Consider the following 17,483-nt stretch of genomic DNA (forward strand, 5'->3'; position numbering starts at 1 on the left):
AACCTGTAAATACACTTTTCATTCGCGTTTCTAAATCTTAGTAATTTACTGCTGCATATCCATCTCCCCTGATAGCTTCTTTAGTGTTTTTTTTCAGCATCTCACTTTCATTAGCTGAAAAGTGTAAAGTATTAGCAGTGAGATTTCTGGACTCTTTGTTAATATGTGCAGCAATTACTGTAACTGCATATGCAAATGACTAAAACAAAGCAAAACAGCAATTCATACAGTTTCAACAATTATATGTAATTCACATATCTTATAAGATGACCTTTAGTGTTTCTGCCCTGCTTTCCACTTTTTCCATAAACATGATTTGGCAAATACTAAAAATTCTAATTTACCAAAGTCACTGGGAGAAGTGTCACTACAGTGATTTGGGGTCTGTAGTTTCTGAAAGTACATGTCACCACGTGCACTGACATCGAGTTCTCGTATCTGCAGTTCTGCCCTCAGCACAGGGCCAGGGGATAGTAGGCAGAGCTGAGCCAGAATGGCTCTGCCTGAGGAAAAGAATGTTGTAATTGACAGACGACCACTGCGAGACCTAGGAGCTTGTGAATTGGCACCGATCCATTGCATACAAACCCCACCTGTGGCTCCAGCCAGGTGACAAGAGGCACAGCAGTAGCCAACAACTCGACAGGAACATTTTGTCAGGACCTGTAGTGATAGGACAAGAAGCAATGGGTACAAATTGACGGAGGGGGAGTTTAGTTTAGATATTATGAAGAAAGAGTTCCTTTGAGGTGGTGAGACATTGGAACAGGTTGCCTAGGGAGGCTGTGGATGCTCCAGCCCTGGCTGTGCTAGAAGCCAGGCTGGACAAGGCCCCGAGCGACCTGGTCTGGTGGGAAGTGTCCCTTCCCATAGCAGAGGGGGTTGAACCTAGATGAATTCTAAGGTCCCTTCCAACCCCTTAACATTCTATGATTCTAACACGCCAGTCAAAGCCCAAGTAATCCTTCATTCAGGGGGATTTTTGAGGCTGTCTGGCCTTTTTCACTGATAAGACACTTTCACAGCCCCCTTCCCACTCTACCTCTTGGCAGATGACCGATTCTGACTTTTGAGATATCAACGTCAGAAGCGCACAGACTCGGAGAAGTGAGCCCCATCTGATCACACACAGCACGGTGTTCGCTGCGACTCCGGGATTGTGGCGAGCGCGGCGAGCCCGGTGCCACCGAGGGGCAGCGCGGCCCGGCCGCAAGATGGCGGCCGCCGCTGAGGGGAGCGCGCGACTGCCCGAGGAGGTGCCGGGGGAGCGCGGCGGCCGCACCATGGAGCGCCGCGGGAGCGGCGGCCACAGCGACACGGACAGCGACGAGACTGTCGTGGAGGGCTCCGTGACGGAGAGTGATGTGGAGGAAGAGGAGTTCCATAGGAGGAGGTGGTAATAATGCGGTGTGGCTGCGAGCGGCACCTGCCCAGCTGCCTGTGTGAGGGAGTGGGCGGCTGAGGGGGCCGCTCCCGAGCTGAGATCTCCTCTCTCGCTCTCCCTCTCCCCTCCTCTCCGTTTTTTATTTTCTCCACTCTGTTCAGAGCCGTTTCATATGCTCCTGGACCTACCATTTCTTAGCTCTGTATATAGTTCTGTTTTTACACACTTTGTACGCCTCCCAGTTTATGTCCCTCCCACCCACCATTCTAGTAACATTTTAGTCAGCAGAAGTAAAATGTACCAGAAAACAACTCGGAGAAAATAAACACTGTTAAATACAGTTCGTGCTAATTCTATTTCCCTGCAACTTTGCCTTGATGTTATTTTCATGACATTAGCTCTTCTATCCTTTAAGATATAACAAGGACTTGAAACCACACTCAGATCTTTATGATGGCTTTGTCATACTGTAGTTCTTGGAAATACTTAAAGCAGCGAGGTGCCTCCCTAGTTACGGTTTTCTATGCAGAAAATCACATACATCCCTCGAGTCTGGGGTTTTTTACTGTTTCTGTCCGCGTTCGCCCAGGCGTGTCCCCACGGCAGAGGTTGGGATGGATGCTTCCAGATGCCCTTTGAGTTTATAGGACTGTAATGCTTACAGCTCCTTAACGACCTTTTGTTTTATTTATTTTGCAAAGGTTGGCTTTTCTTAACAAGGACGTTGCTTTAACAACTGGGATAAGTATTAATAAAGGTAGGACAGATTATTTTTTCAGTCTGTGTTGTTTTTGTTTCCTTAAACTGTTGCTTTGGATTTTGCTTGAGTCTATGTTTAAACTTGAGTGTTGCATGAAGTTGTTTAGGAACTGTGTGCTCTTAGATTATATTCCTAATTGTAGTGCATATTTTAAAAGATTCTTCAGCATATTTTTAATATTTGATCCAGTTTGCTCTTGAGTTCTCTCTGTTCTTCCTGTGCATTGTGACTGAGAATCCCTGTTTTCGGAAGTGTTAGAGGTATATATAGGGATATCAGTTTTATTTATATGTATGTATTTCTGTACGTGTGTTTGTGCAGAATAAAATAAATGGATTCTATGTGCTTAATAGTTGTACATAGCTCTAGTTGCTCATGGTATTTTTAAAATCCCAATAATATTGTTAGTTTATCCTTCTCTTTAACATAAAAAAATTGAGTACAGCTATTTCAGTGCATTATGTTTAGTGTATCATTAAATACTTTTAGCATGAATGAACTCACACTCATTTAAGGTATTAAAATATTCCCTAATGACTCCTGTATAGCAGGCTGCACAAGCAAGCATGTTTTAGTTACATAATAGTTTCATAGTACTTCCTTGACATTTTTATATGTTCCATTTGACTTGCATACTATAGGTTTTATTTCAGTGATATATCAGACTGGGAATACTTTAAGTGACACATGGTGTTCTTCCAGATTTAGTTGTGTTTATCTTTTTTCCAGTTTGAAGATCTGAGTGGACCATATTTTTTTATCAACCTTCTCTGAGTTAATACAAATCTTACCTTCAGCCCATTGAAATCTCCAGAAACTCCAATAGCTGTGGTTTCCTAATAGTGAACCTTTTATAGTTGCTTGATAATCTTAAGTGAGGAGAGAAGCATCATCCCATTTTGAACTTCCCTGTAGTTGTCCACTGGAACTAAATCCTTGCAATGTTCAACATACATGGGGCATGTCTGTTTAACTGTGTTCAGTTTGTGGAATGGGCATTTGTCTGACAGTTGAGTGGGGAGTTTTTGTCTCTGTAACTGTAATAGATTGTGACATTTTTAGTATTCTGCCTGCATCGTATTATATTTTGGAAGTTGGAAGTAAAATTTCATCATTCACAGTTTTGTGCATACTTGTATAGTAGTAATTTGGTGATGAGATACATAGTATAAATATTAATTTGATTAGTATTTTATTAGTGTCAGTAACAACATCTTAGTTTTCAAGCATACTTAAGGATTTCTCTCTTTTAAATTTTTTTTTGAGAGAAGGTCTTAATTTGTATAGTCATTAAAGAAATGGTGCCATCTAGAAGTACAAGTATATTTCAGTCTTATGGATCAAGCAGGTTACCAAAATTGCAGTTATTAGTGTAAAAAAATAATAGCAAAGACTTAATCTCCGATGCAAAATCAGGGGTGGTGCTGGAACACTAAATGAAATACATTTCCACTGCTGGTTCATTTTTTTAATTTCTATTTCATTAATGTAGATTCAAAATCTAGTGTGATAGACTATATAGCCAGTTAAATCTGTTGCATATCAGAAGTTTTGATGCATGTAGCTCAGTTACATAGTTATATAAAAAGTTATGGAATTATGGAATATTACATAGCACTTAAGACCATCAAAATTTTAATTACTGAGGATTTTTTTGGATGTTTTCTTTTTTCTAGGAACTTTTTCTCCAGAAATCAGTTTTGTACCGAAATTTGGTGATCACACATATTATCATAAGGCAGCACAGATAAACCCAGTAAGTCCACCAATGGTAGTATTTTCTCTAAGCATATCTAATGATTAATTATTGATAAACCCACTGGGCATTCCCTTGAGGAGGCTTAATGGCTTACAGCTGAACCGAATTTCTTCTTGTCACCTGTGTAGCACACAGTCTACAGGAATGTATCAAAGTGTCTTTGCTGGTCTTTCATTAGATTACAACCTTTTAAATTTAATCAACAAGTCCAGGAAAAAGATGAAGAAATTGTGGAGCACAGACTTTTTAATATGTTCCTTTCAGGAGCTGAAGGGTAAGCATTTGGGTTGACTGTACTAAAATACACCCTGGTTTACTCATGAGATTAGCTGTGATCCAATGATTGATCAATTGCTTCTTTCAAAAAGAAAGTGCTAATAATCCAAAATGCAGAGTAAAACATCTGCTTGTATGATGATGGGGTAATTATTTTACTCTATGGATAATTCTGCATTCCCTAATTGGCTAATTGCATTCCCTAATTGGCTACTGTTGAATGTATTTACCATGGTTGGTAGCTAGCCCATAAACTTCTATTCAGCTGAGCAATTTGCTTTCCACCTGCATATGGCAGGGTCATGAAACAGAGACAAACAGGTTTTCTGCTTTTAACTGTGACTGTTGGACTGTCTTTAGCCTGGATTCACCAGTCCAAAGCCTACAGTCTGTGTATCCTTATGCCGGTAAAAGAGAGGTTTTTCTAAAAAGAGCTAGACTGCTTCCAAGATGACAAAAGGTACATTGAAAAAAGACATGCTTTCTACTGAAGTTGAATGTTTTACAGCTCATTCTAGAATTGCAAATAAATTTGTCTCAACTGACAATGTGAGAAACAGTGAACAAAATCCAAAAGATGCTGTTATTTCAAAAATTGTTCTCCATAACTTTATTTTGCTCCTTGTATGTCTGAGGGCTGTCATGACTGAAGTTCATGAAATGATTTTCTAAGCATGAGGGGAATGAGAGAAGTACACATTTGCTCTTTCCCTTTCCCCTCTGGGAGATGACCTGACTAGCTGCTTCTTAACCTTAGCCTTTGGCTCCCTGGTTCTCACCAGATTAGCCATTCCCAAAGCTGAGGACAAATGCCCGGTCCACTAAAGAAAAAGTCAGAAAAGCAAAGAAACCTAGTACTTTTCACCAAATAGTTTGGGTAATTCTTAGTATTTTTTGTTCTGGTGAAACCTGTATAGCAAGACACTGGCAACTTGGTCATGCACAGCTTGAGGACATTTTAAAATTTTAAGTTGTTACTGAATACTGTAAGGAATGGTCTTGGCCTGTTGTCTTTGATACCTACATGTGTACATTGCACCAATGTGGCTCTTCAACCACTTCAAGAGCCAACATGGAATGTGCTATCATAGAAGCTTTCCTTCTAGTTTGTCTTCAGAAATTATGTATGAACACAGCATATATGATCACAGCAGGTGACATGAGGTTCATGCAGAGTAAATGGCTGTGAATGTTTTTAGGAAAAGTAACATCTGTTCCAGTTGTTCCAGAGAGTCTTAGCTTTCTTTGTACTTCAGATGGGTTATGGGAGACTTAGGATATGCAGTCCTGTCTTGCTCAGACAGCTGTAATGATTGTAAGTTTGTGCTTTCCCCTTTTTTATATTTTTTTCTTACATTGTTTGGTGAAGTGCACCGTAAGTTATTAGGTAACACCTAACAGCTTTTAAGCATTGGTCTTTTTCTGGAAATCATCCAGAGTCCCCTCATATAGTTGACTGTATAAATAAGTGTTCAAGTGAGAAAAATTACTGAGATTTTGCAGGAATTTCTTCACCAAAAATGAGGGCAGGATGACAGGCCATTCCCAGTACTTCAGTCAGTGGCCAGAAGTACAGTTCGTGTAATGCATGTGGTTTGAGAAGATCTCTCAACAAACGACCAATACACTAATTTCACTTAGAACCTAATTTTTTAGCAGACAAAATAGCGTCTTTATCAGAGTTGTAGTGGTAGTTTGCTGATGTTTTAAAGCACCTCTCTGAGCGATGCTAGCTACTTAGAGAGGATTAGTAGTTGCTGTGTTAGTCTCCTGACCTTGATCTCTGGATAATGTTCAGTATAAATATTCAGGCTGATTTGCCTGAAGGGTCTATTTAAACAAAATAAATAACTTTCTGCGAACTATCTCATTGCCATGTTTAGGAATAACATCAGTCAATAATTGTTGCACAACCTAAAGAATCTGTTCTGTTCCAGGGAACCTTTTAGCAGTCCTTGCTACTGGGAAATTTCTATGTCCTGCTCTTGAAGAAGTTGTTAAGTGTTTGTTATTACTGTGTGGCTAGTACCTTGTGTAAGACAGAGAAGTTGTCACTTAGTGTCCACACCAAGGTGTTCTTAGAGTCCTCTAGTGCTGTAAGTGCTGTAATGTTGTCCACTGTAAGTCAATGATTTGTTTAAAATTGCAGCCAGTGTGTATATAGTCCACTCACTAGTAATACTCAGTCTTAGCTCATCAGTGAGAGATCCATTCCTAGTTTGCCTTAGACTATGTATAAAGACTGCTTTTTCCATACTGAGGGAGATCTCTGCATTATTGGCAAAGGTACAAAAAACAGATCCAAGGTTTTTGTAATAAGGAGTTGGAACTTGGCTCCCTCTGTGACATCAGTGCTCTCCTTACCCACCTCCTCTTCCCTGTGTTGGCTTGTGGCAGCCCTGCCACTCATAACTGGCTGATGTGCAAGTTTTGGAAGTAGTTCCTTAAAAATGGTATTTGTAGGGATTTTGAGAACAGAATACTAAACATCACACTCCTTGGAACAGCATCCTATCTTATTTAATGAAAAAAAGTTATCAAAAAAAGATTGAAACTGTGAGTTAAAATTAAAATACCTTGTGTTTTGGTCCTTTGATGTATAAAACATCTTAAGTTTGAAGCAATCGTCTCTTTTTTGCAACAGTTTGCTATCCTTGTGGGTGAATGTTTTATTCTATAGCCTTGTTTTATTTTTCAACATTTTTGTCGAATAGTACACATAAAAAATGATTAAGCTTTTGTATCTTAGTAGTAATGTGTGTAGTAATTGGATCTAAGAATTCCATTTCCGAACTAAATTACAGAAGGAAGATGATAAGCCTGCAATAAAACTGAGAAAATAAACAATTAAGTACTTACTTGTTAAGTTTATTCTTTCAGGTATTTCAGGAGACAGACACATCTGACCAGTCTCAGTCTCTACTGAAGTGAGTATAGTATATCACATAGGAATTCCAGTCAGGCATAATGTAATTAAATAATCCTGTTATACTTCCATTTGTATGTTATTTTATTCCCAGTGTTCTATTGAGAAACAATTATCTTGTTTGCTTAATGAAGGATCTGTATTTATGTCGGCAGTAGCTCAGTGTCCAATATGGATCAAGCTATACTTGGATTTATTTTTGTTGATGATACTACCATAAATGGATTAAGAACACAACCAACAAGAAAAAAAGAACTTGGGAAAAACCATTGGACAAATAAAAACTTGTAATAAATAATATTAGGGGTTTTGTTCCTGGAAACTTTGGAAAGTTTTCAGTAGAAGATAGATTTATAACAGAAATATAGCTAGAACTAATAAAGAATAGAAAAGGCCATTTTTTTTCCACTTAGCTAGCTCCACATAGGAAATCCAGAAGTCTTATTTATTGCCTGTCCTTGTAAAGAAAAGTACACCTCTAAAATAACTGCAGCTGTTTCCACAGATAGCAGCCAACTCAAAGTATTGTAAAAATGTTCCTAAAATGGGCAGATTACAATTCTTTAATATTTTTATTTTATTATTATTTAATCCTAGGGGTTGGATAAACCATTCATCATCTACTGAAAATATTTCTAAGCCTTGTTTTTCATTAAACTGTGCAGCAGAAGAACAGCAAAATAATTCTGTAGGTACGTTGTTTTTGTAGAAAACTAGGAGTTGATCCAGCTGTGGCAAAATCATTTGGGAAAATAATTTGATAAGCTGAAGATGAGTATTCATGTAAGTTTATACAGAATCTGGCTATACATGTTTTTTTACAATAGTTGTTCAGTTTTTATACTCATGGACTGCAGGTTCTTTTTTTGTAAGTATTGTGTTAGGATTGTTTGAAGAAATAACTGCTTTCTCAAGCCAGTCGTATATAGCCAGTTTAAAATTATTTCATTGCTGTGGAATTTTCTGACAAGGGTTACAGGCCACATGGTGCTTAAATAACTTATAGATGTGTAAGGTAAAAAGGTCATGAAGGGTTCATACTTGCTTCTTTCTAATATATCCAAGAATCAGAGGCATCTGTAAGAAAAGAGAAACAAAAATGCTACTATTCCTCAGGTCTGCATGGCATATGCTACTACTTAAGTTGTATTTCATTCCTCAGTGTTCCCAAAAGTGCAGGACTAACCAATCTGTTTCCCACTAGAGTTTATTTTTGGTAATCCAACAGAAAAACATTCACTTTATTTCTGATTAGGAAATTGCCAGGAAGTCACATGAATGTTGAAACAAGGTGATGAGATCAGGGGGTTTGGGATCATTGCTATCCAGAGCCATAAGTTACTCGATTGTTTTAGCAGTATTGTCTAACTGCACTGTAATTAGAAAGGGCAGAGGCTAGGTCTTGTCATGTCAAATGGGTGGCAATTCCATCTGCTGACAGTCTTTGGAAACACAGGACTCTAAACTACAGGGAAGAAATGTGACAAAATAGCTCTGGCATATTATTTGGTGACTAACAGAGCCTAAGCAGAGATTTTATTGTCAGTTCTCCTTAGGGGAACATGACTATAGTAATTTTTAAGGTTTGAAACGTAAGCCCTAATTAGGAAGTTTTGCCATTTTTTAAAGAGATGATAAGAACTTTCAGAAGTGGAAAGTAAAACTGAAATATTTTTCTATTCTCCTAAGTTTAGATATCAATTTGAATGGATTTCAGAAGGATTTAGAAGAAAAGGTAAGCAAGCACATAGCTGTTTACACTGACATTGAGCACATTGAAAAGAACTTTAAAGCTAAGCTTTATTTTCTGTTTTTTCCATAGAAACTGTTTTTCCATAAGAACTGTAGTTGTTAAGCTTGCAGTACACAAGGATAGAAGCATGACCATTAAAGTGAAGTGGGAAGAACATCATGAGATAGAATCCATAAGGGCTGTTACTTAAGCTAAAGTAATGAAAACACTTAGTAGCTTAAAATATTCCCCACCAATGAAAGCTATAAGACAGGCAGTGCATTTGGAAGGTCTCTGAGGAGAAGGAGGTTATCTGTAACTCTCCTTTTGTTTGGGAGAGTCTTACTTGTGGTCAGAAATAGGTTGCAGCAGAGTTTCTGCTGTGAAAGGCTCTGCTTAATGCAGATACCATATCATTATTACTCTACCATCTACCTCCATTGATTTGTACCTGCAAATAAAAAGTTAGGGTTCTATATAAATCAGTTTTACTTGGCATTTTTCAAAGATCCTTATTGAGGTTTATGTGTGGGGAAAAGCAGTTCTTGGTAGAATTCACCAAAGATAGATTTGAGACCAGTATTGATACCAAAATTGGCCAGATAGTAACTTTCCAGCTCAGTTGTGAATATTTGAGCACAGTCATTCTTTACTGCAGCAGTGGTCACTTGGAGGATCCTTCACTGAGTGAACAGTGTTTATCATACACACCAATCCAGCATTCATTAGCTGTGCCCCCTTACTTGATGTATAGCTATGATTTCATTTACGTAATTGCACCCCTTATCAGAAGTCCTTGTATGGCTCTTTAGGGTCTTCTTTGCGTGTTTTCAGTGTCCCATGTCCTTTTTAGGTGCCTGTTCCTTGACCCGTACTTTTGACTAAGCATGTTATCGTTGTTTTGCATAACCTCTGCTTTGTCAGCCTTGCAGAACTGAGCTGCCATCCTGCTTGTGTTTTGTATGGCTTCTGTTTGCCTAAGTTACCCCTTTTGTCTGTTTCTCCAAGGCTACGATGTTTTATTCTACTGTCCTTATCAGAGTAAAATGCTGTTCTTTTCTACTGTCCTTATTGCTCATATCTTCCAGCAAATACAAGTGATGACAGGGTAAAATATTCCATCTCAGAACAAAGGGAAAAAATGAAATCTCTAAGGATATTATTTTCTGAAAAATATACAGCTATTAATATAAAACTGTGAGTTTATTAAATGAAACATTCTCATTGTACAGGGTTAGTCCCATAGAGCAAACTCTAAGTGCCTTGAAACAGAGATTGCCTATTATTAATAGCCTCTGGAGAAGAGGCAGATTGAATACATTGGGAATATCTCCAGAGAAGATATTTTAGGAACCTGGAGTAACTAGGCTGGAAATAGTCACAACAGTGGATTTTACTGTTTGGATATTGGCTGATGTTGGCACTAGCAAGGTCTGAGTCCTGCGGAAGGATCTTTAGTGGGATAAACCAATGACCATTACAGGCTTCATGTATTGATTTGAAGCAAGGTCAGGAAAGACACCTTGACAACCACCAGTGAGTCATGAATAGCTTAGTTTTGTGTACCCCTGAAAATACAAAATAAATCTATATTATCATCTGTGCATAGAATTCTGACACCTTACAATTAGTCTTGCTGAGTTTTCTTGGTTTTGATGATGTAGAGCACTGATTTCTCTTGTAGTTGGTCTCTCAATAGTGGACCTAGTACTGTTCAATGTCTTTATTAGTGGCCTGGAAAATGGAACACACAGTACCCTCAACTAGTTCAGAGATGGTACTGGGAGAAATGACTGATAGACCAGACAGTTGTGTTGCCATTCACAGGGACCTGAACAGATGGGAAAACTGGGAGGAGAGAAATCTCATTAAATTCATCAAGGGGAAATGCAAAGTTCTGCATCTGGGGAGAAATAATCTCAGGCACCAGTACAGCTGACAGGAAAATAGCTCTGCCAGAGAAGGACTTTGGAATCCTGGTGGACCCTCTACTCTGCTCTTGTGAGACCGCACCTGGACTACTGTGTCTGTTGTTTTGTGAACATGTCACATTTAAGGGTTGAATTTCAATTGACTTTGGAGATTTTAGAATCTTGCAAAATTTCACCCACTCTTCAACAAATACATTGAGCCTTTTTCTTGGGAAATTTGTAATACATAGACATCCTGTTTATACCATAGTTCTTCAAGTAGAGAAAGTTATTGCCAGTGAAGTTTTTGTTTTTTTTTTTTCCCAGATGTTTAAAGTCTGTATGGATTAAAGAAGTGGTGTAAAACTAAAGTGTAATTCAATAAAGCGAAGTAAGAAGTAATGAGTACTTGGAAACAATTTGATGCACATGTAAAAGATAGGAAACATCTGTCAGGGGAATAATTTTTCAAGAAAGAAACAAGGATTTATACTAGCTTGCAAACTGAACCTGAGTATATGCAGTCAGATTTATGATCTTACTACTTTATTGTGTGTGAGCTTTATTTAAATCATGTTACCAGTGGTTAAAGTTTTCTTGCATTGCCTGGTATTGCCACTTGCTGGCAGCAAGACTCCAAAAATGCATTAAAAGAGATTTTCTTAGATCCAGTATTACTAAGTACAAGGATTATCATATAGAAATGTTATATAGAAAAAACATGGTTTAGGTCTCTGGAGGCATCATGGGTTTTTTTTCTTCAGAGCATTTAAAACAAGGATGGGGAAAAATGAGAAAAGCAATTTCTTCATGTAAGAATGGGTGCTTTTGTTGGATGTAGCTTAAAGTGACTAGAAAAACAGCAGTACTACTTTTCCAAGAACAGTTATGATTTTGTGCTCGGTACTCAGTGTGGAAGCCACACCATGAAAACTTCTCAAAATCCTAAGATTTTGAACTGAAGTGTGTGAGACACAAATCATCCATATCTGTGTTGGATCCACATAAACATATCATTAAAATGTTATTGTGAATATGTTTATTCATTATTTCTGTGACAGAAATTTTTAATGACCTTATTTTAAAGCCTTATGACTCCCTGAGGTTATTTTGTCATTGCCATTGGTAATGACATAGTATCTTTACTAAATAGACTAAAACAGGTTTAGTCTCTTTTGCCCTGGATTTTCATTGCTATAGAAGTCAACAGCTGAAGTTGAAACTTCTTTTGAAACTTTTTCAAACTTGTTAGTATATTGTATGAAGGAAGGATTTGAGTCTTCTAGATTTTGCAAAAGTTCATAATAAAATGTGCACACATATATAGAAAGAGAGATAGAGAGATAACTTCTAAAGTGAATTTTAGTTAAATGCTTTTTAGAAGGAGTTGCTCCATTCTTTTTTGTAAACTTTTTAAATTTAATTTTTAGATATCACGAAAATTAAGTAATAAAGATTGCTGCCCAGAAATAAGCCTCTGTCTGCATGATCCTGTGGAAGACATAATAACAGTTCAAGAGGAACAGATACCAGAAGATACATTTCCACATGCTTTAGATGACTGCCACAGAACCTGCATGACCTTTATTGACACAGATAACACAGTAAAAGAGCATTCCTTTAATAATGATACAGATCTTTCACTGGCATCCCCAGGGAAGATTTTCATGGATGTATTCACTGAACAGAATATAGAGACTAGTGAAGTTGACATCAGTGATTTGTTGAGATACCCTAGTGATTCTGAGAGTCTTAAAGTTGAAAACTCATTGCCTGACAAGTTAGAGTGTCAAGGTCATGCCTGTTCCGTCAATCCATCAGCAGCTGAGAGCAATGATGCCCTGCCAGTAGAGCTTGTGGCGCCTCTGAATGCCTTGTCAGGATCAATGGTACAAGCTGCCACTCCTGTAGTGCCAAATGAGAGACAGCTCAAGGCCAAGGAAGAGCAGCTAAATTCAGAAACCAGTGTTCTGCAGGTAGATGATGACTATACTCAAATAACAAACGTCATGGAGCCTCAACTTGCTACAATTCAGGCGGAAGAAATAAACGCCTTCACTGGATCTAACTTGCAGAGCACAACAAATGAGCAAGTATAACCACAGTTTAATTGATATTTGAAATTTTATGTTTATCATAAAGTATTATATATAGTAGCCAAATTTCTTGAAGATGGGAATCTTAGTAAAGAACAAACTAGCATCATTAATTTGCATGTTTGAGTAATTTCAGTTGTTTTTGTTTTAAAAGTCCAGTACTGTATTTCCTGTTGGATGTATCCATTTTATGAAAATAACTAAGCTTACTGGGATGGAAAATCCTAGTAAAGTTAATTTACTGACAGGTGTGGAAACCTAGAATCAGCCTGAGATTTTCAAAAACTCCTAGACTGCCTGTATATCTTCTGTGTCTCATGTTCTCTCCAAAACACTATTCCGTTATTTCCTTGTAGCATACCAGTATACACCAGCCAATTCCATCTCCAGGTTCCTACTGCATCCTGTTCTTTTTATGATCCAGGCAATAGTGTGCTGTTTTCTTTTGTCGTAGTTCTCACTGCTGTAAATGCAAATGATTTGCAAGTATTACAAAATAGATTTCAGCTATGTCTTTCCTATAGACTAAGAAGATTATTCAGTGGGGATTTTTTACACATGTATTTAGAAGTGTATTTATTGTGCTTAGTTCTGCCTATGTAAGACATACTGAAGAGGCATGTGTTTATATTCCTGTCTTTCCCTGAAGAAACCAGTGTATATGGATACAGCATGTGATCCTTCTTGTTGCTTCTTGTGCTGTGAAGGTGTTCTGTAACATGTCATTTCTATTCAGTAACACCAATACAAAATTATGGGTTGGAGCATGAAAGGAAAGCCATGTTTGGATTATAAACAGGGAGAGAGAAACACAGATAGGAGACATAGATTTATGCTGCAGAGTATATTAAGTGTCTCTTGTAAACCTGCAGCCTGATTCTTTGCTCTGTATTGTATTCGAATAACCTGGAGCTGAAAAATCAATGATCAGTCATGTAAAGCTGGCTATTTAAGGAAGTTATACAACCCACAATAGCATAAAGCATCCAAAAACTCTTGAGTTCTTTCTATCTTTTCCTAGTAGTATTAACAGAATGTATCAGCATGTAAATGTGGCACATTAAATGTGCCACAAAATGGCTAATTTCAAGGTGCTGAAAGGTCTGTAGGCCAATTGTCTCAGAACCATACAAAACTCTTTCAATGACATATTGATTACCGAAATTTGTAGCACAGCTGTGTGAAGATTAATGTATAGATTTACTCAAAATTGCAGTTAAAATTGAGAAGCAGAGTCTTGTGGAAATGGAGATTCCCTACTCTTATATCAAACAACAATCAAATTTATCTTTTCTTGGTGCCTTTATCTGGTGTTAAAGGCAGAAGGTAAGGAGGCAAATTACTAATAAAAACCCAGTTAATTTGTTAGTAACTGTTGAATTGTAACAGTATACTGTTTAACGTGGTCTTTTCTCACCCTTCCTTCTTCAGAGTATTCTTGTGGTGAAACAAGTATCCAAAAGAGGAGAGTCTGTACTGGCTTGTAGATGCAAACTGGATGCTGGATATCCCAGATACTTTAGTATATGGTCTCTTATAAAGCAAGCGTGGGATTTTTTTTTCTTTGCAATGTTTCCTTCTCCTTCTCTAACCCTACTGCCATCACAGATGTGGATCCATGGATAGTACAGCTATGATGGTTTTCTAAGCCAATATATTTGATTTTCCCCAGCTGCCATACAAGCATTAAGGTTGGGAAAGACCTTTGGAATCATCAAGTCCAATTGTCCAACCATGAACCACTGTGTTTACCACTAAGCCATGTCCCTAAGTGCCACATCCACCTGTCTTTTAAACATTTCCAGGGATGGTGATTGCGCCACTTCCCTAGTCAGGCTGTTCCAGTGCCTGGCCACACTGCTAGTGAAAAAAGTTTTCCTCATACTCAAAGATTTCTCTGGCACAAGTACAAGCCACTTTCCCTTTTCGTATTGCTTTTTACCTTGAAGAAGAGACTATCCCTCACCTCACTACAAACTTTTTTCAGGTAGTTGCAAAGAGCAGTAAAGGCACTACTGAGACTCCTTTTCCTCAGACTAAACAACCCCAGATCCCTTCTTAACATGCATTGTCTCATGACCCAGAGGGACCACTTCTAAGAAGGCAATTCCCCTCTTTAGTAACCTGTCTGCTAAATATATGGATTTCTTAAAAATCAATGCATTCTTCATTTATGTTTGTATCACAAGAAAGGATTAACCAGTTCTCCCGCATCATTGTGAAAAAATTTCTATGCATGTGTGCTGAGGGTGTGTCCTAAAAGCTTTCAGCATTACTCAAGTGTGTAATAAACTAATGAGTACCCAGGTTTCAGGAGCTTGAGTGATACATAGCAGCATGTCACAGCTGCATAGCTAAAACAGTGAATAAACTCAAGCAACTCAAATTAACTACCATGTGGTGACCTGTCTTTGGGGTGGGATTAGAGTTAAGTCTCTGGTATACATGAATCATTTAGGTTCCCCTTTGCACAATTTGGGATGAGGTGAATATCATCTTAGAGCAGCTCTTCCTCTTTACAAGTGGTGGTGTAATGAGGATGCCTAGTGTCATCTACATGCAGAAGGTTGAAGGTAATTGAAGTGAATCTCAGCTGTAGTGGCTGTAGCTCAAGGATGGTATATCTTTAGAAATAACTGCTCAGCTGGGAGTTACTGAACTTCAGGTGAAACATGGATCTCACCTAATGTAAATTTTTAGGCTTCTGCAGCAATGAGATAGTATGGGCTATCTTAAGACATGTCAAGTATCATTTACTTTTTAGGACAGGAACTCATGTAATCTGTTATCATTTCAAATGTCCAATCAAATAACTTTCAGATAGAACAAATTTTCTTTGCTGTCATCCAGCATAGATTTATATTTTAAGCTGTGATTCTGAGTAGCCTAATTCTCTTGGTGGAACATATTGCATGGCATACTACTTCAGGATTACCTCTCCTGTGGCAGCATCTGTTTTTCATACCTGTAGAATTCCAGTTATTCACTTAAGCAATCCCTCAATTCTCTGCAGGCATACAATTTAAAAAAGAGTATTCTTGGAGCTCTTTTCTCTATTTGAACTTCATGGCTACCAGTTGCATCTGTTATTTTGTTTTTTGTCACAGCCTGTGGGTGGTCAGCAGAGAGAGGAAGAAGTAATGTACTTGGATGCCACCTTTAGTGAAAAACAAACTGGTGAGGGGCATTCATATTCAGTGGAGCCTGCAGCATGTGCAGAAATAGCCCAAACATCATCAAGGTAAGTGAGACCTCCCCAGGAAAGTACAGAGCTTATTTCCTCTCATCACCAAATACTAGAAACAGCAGGAATGGCTCACAGTGGCAGTATAAAAAGAAACAAAGCGAAGCATTTTGAGTATGAGAAATCTATGCATAATAATTCTTAAATTATTTTTATCTATTACTGTAATAGATACAATGCATGTGGAGTACTCATTTGTCATGTGAATGACTGTAAATATATTCATATTCTTATCTCTACTGTAAACATTGATTTATATAGAGAATACTTTTGTTGATTCTAAGCAAATCTCTTGTCAGTCTTGTCAGCAAATCTACTTCTGAAGACAAGCAGGATCTAGAAAGCATCATATGGCAAGAAATAATGCTGAATGAGTATGCAGAAGCTAATCAGAGGAGAAGGAGCAAGAGAATTGATGACATACGGAGTAAGATACCCTATGTTTTTATCATATAGATATTATTTGAACAACTATACTGAATCAAATATAATTCATAATTTTTCCAATATATTGTGACATGGTTTTCTTTTAAAAATACAGTACAAACATTCATTTTAATAATTAAAGTTATTGATAATTCCCTTCTTCTGTAAACCCTTATATTAGTAACCTAACAGTTAACTTGTTTGCATAAGAATCATGAGATGTTTTTCAGAATGCAATTTTTATTAGTGTTTTATATGAAAAAAATATGGTGTGTACTGAAAAGCTGAAGATAATTGTTTTTTTGCAGAGTGAAAAGGTAGATCTTGAGCTACATTTGTTTATCGTTCTGCCATTTAGTGTTCTGTGTGCAAAATCATAGTCAGAGCAGTGCCATTATCAAGAATTGACCTGTACGAAACAGTTTATTCTATTTTGAATACCTGTTGTTGTTACCCTGTCTACAGGAATATAGGGCCTTTACTACCACAGAGCACTCTTTTGAAGTATTTTTACTTTCAATAAGCTTTGTTAGAGAGAGAGATTGCTATTTTTCATCCTTTGAAGGTACGTGCAGAGATGTTCTTGACCTTGCAAGGAATTTTCTGGGAGAATAAAGAATTTGCTCACTTAAGTGTTCACTCCAGCACCTTTCAGATTAGGTCTTATCTGTTGGATTGTTTTGTTTTTGTTTGCGTGTTTGTTGATTTTTTTTTTTTTTTTTGTTTAAGTCCACTCAGATAGTGGTTTTTCCATTTACCTACAATCATTTAAACATCTTACGAAGTTTGTAAGTTTTTGAATTGCAACAGCTATGTAATAGATCTTAAAAAACATGAAGTCCACCTCCAGTTAACAGGATGTAATTCTCTTCTGCAGGATTTTAATTTATCACAGTGGAAGCACCATTTTGATGAGATTTAAAGCTGAATGACAAACTGCTCATCTCTTTCAAATCAGCTTATTAGTTTC

General features: G+C 37.5%; 1 protein-coding gene and 1 long non-coding RNA gene across 8 annotated transcripts in view; one reads left to right on the plus strand and one right to left on the minus strand.

Moving 5' to 3' along the window:
* ANKRD31 (ankyrin repeat domain 31) overlaps positions 1 to 17,483 on the plus strand; it is a 65,886-nt gene that overhangs the window by 1,592 nt on the left and 46,811 nt on the right. For 3 of the 7 annotated variants that reach the window (XM_072922048.1, XM_072922053.1, XM_072922050.1), the window contains exons 2-10: positions 1,053 to 1,393; positions 2,086 to 2,141; positions 3,821 to 3,900; positions 7,060 to 7,106; positions 7,703 to 7,797; positions 8,800 to 8,840; positions 12,178 to 12,840; positions 15,951 to 16,084; positions 16,387 to 16,514. In XM_072922048.1, the coding sequence (XP_072778149.1) occupies positions 1,215 to 1,393; positions 2,086 to 2,141; positions 3,821 to 3,900; positions 7,060 to 7,106; positions 7,703 to 7,797; positions 8,800 to 8,840; positions 12,178 to 12,840; positions 15,951 to 16,084; positions 16,387 to 16,514 (1,423 nt within the window). In that variant the 5' untranslated portion in view covers positions 1,053 to 1,214. Of the gene's footprint in view, positions 1 to 1,052; positions 1,993 to 2,085; positions 2,142 to 3,820; positions 3,901 to 7,059; positions 7,107 to 7,702; positions 7,798 to 8,794; positions 8,841 to 12,177; positions 12,841 to 15,950; positions 16,085 to 16,386; positions 16,515 to 17,483 lie in introns of those variants that run through there. The other 4 variants (XM_072922049.1, XM_072922051.1, XM_072922052.1 and 1 more) reach the window with 4 other exon arrangements.
* LOC140681760 (uncharacterized) lies at positions 226 to 1,180 on the minus strand. Its single transcript, XR_012052897.1, has 2 exons — positions 1,043 to 1,180; positions 226 to 663 (listed from the first exon to the last, which is right to left on the minus strand). It is a non-coding gene; the product is annotated as an uncharacterized lncRNA (long non-coding RNA).

The sequence above is a fragment of the Taeniopygia guttata genome, chromosome Z, assembly GCF_048771995.1.
Source record: "Taeniopygia guttata chromosome Z, bTaeGut7.mat, whole genome shotgun sequence".
Classification (NCBI taxonomy): Eukaryota; Metazoa; Chordata; class Aves; order Passeriformes; family Estrildidae; genus Taeniopygia; species Taeniopygia guttata.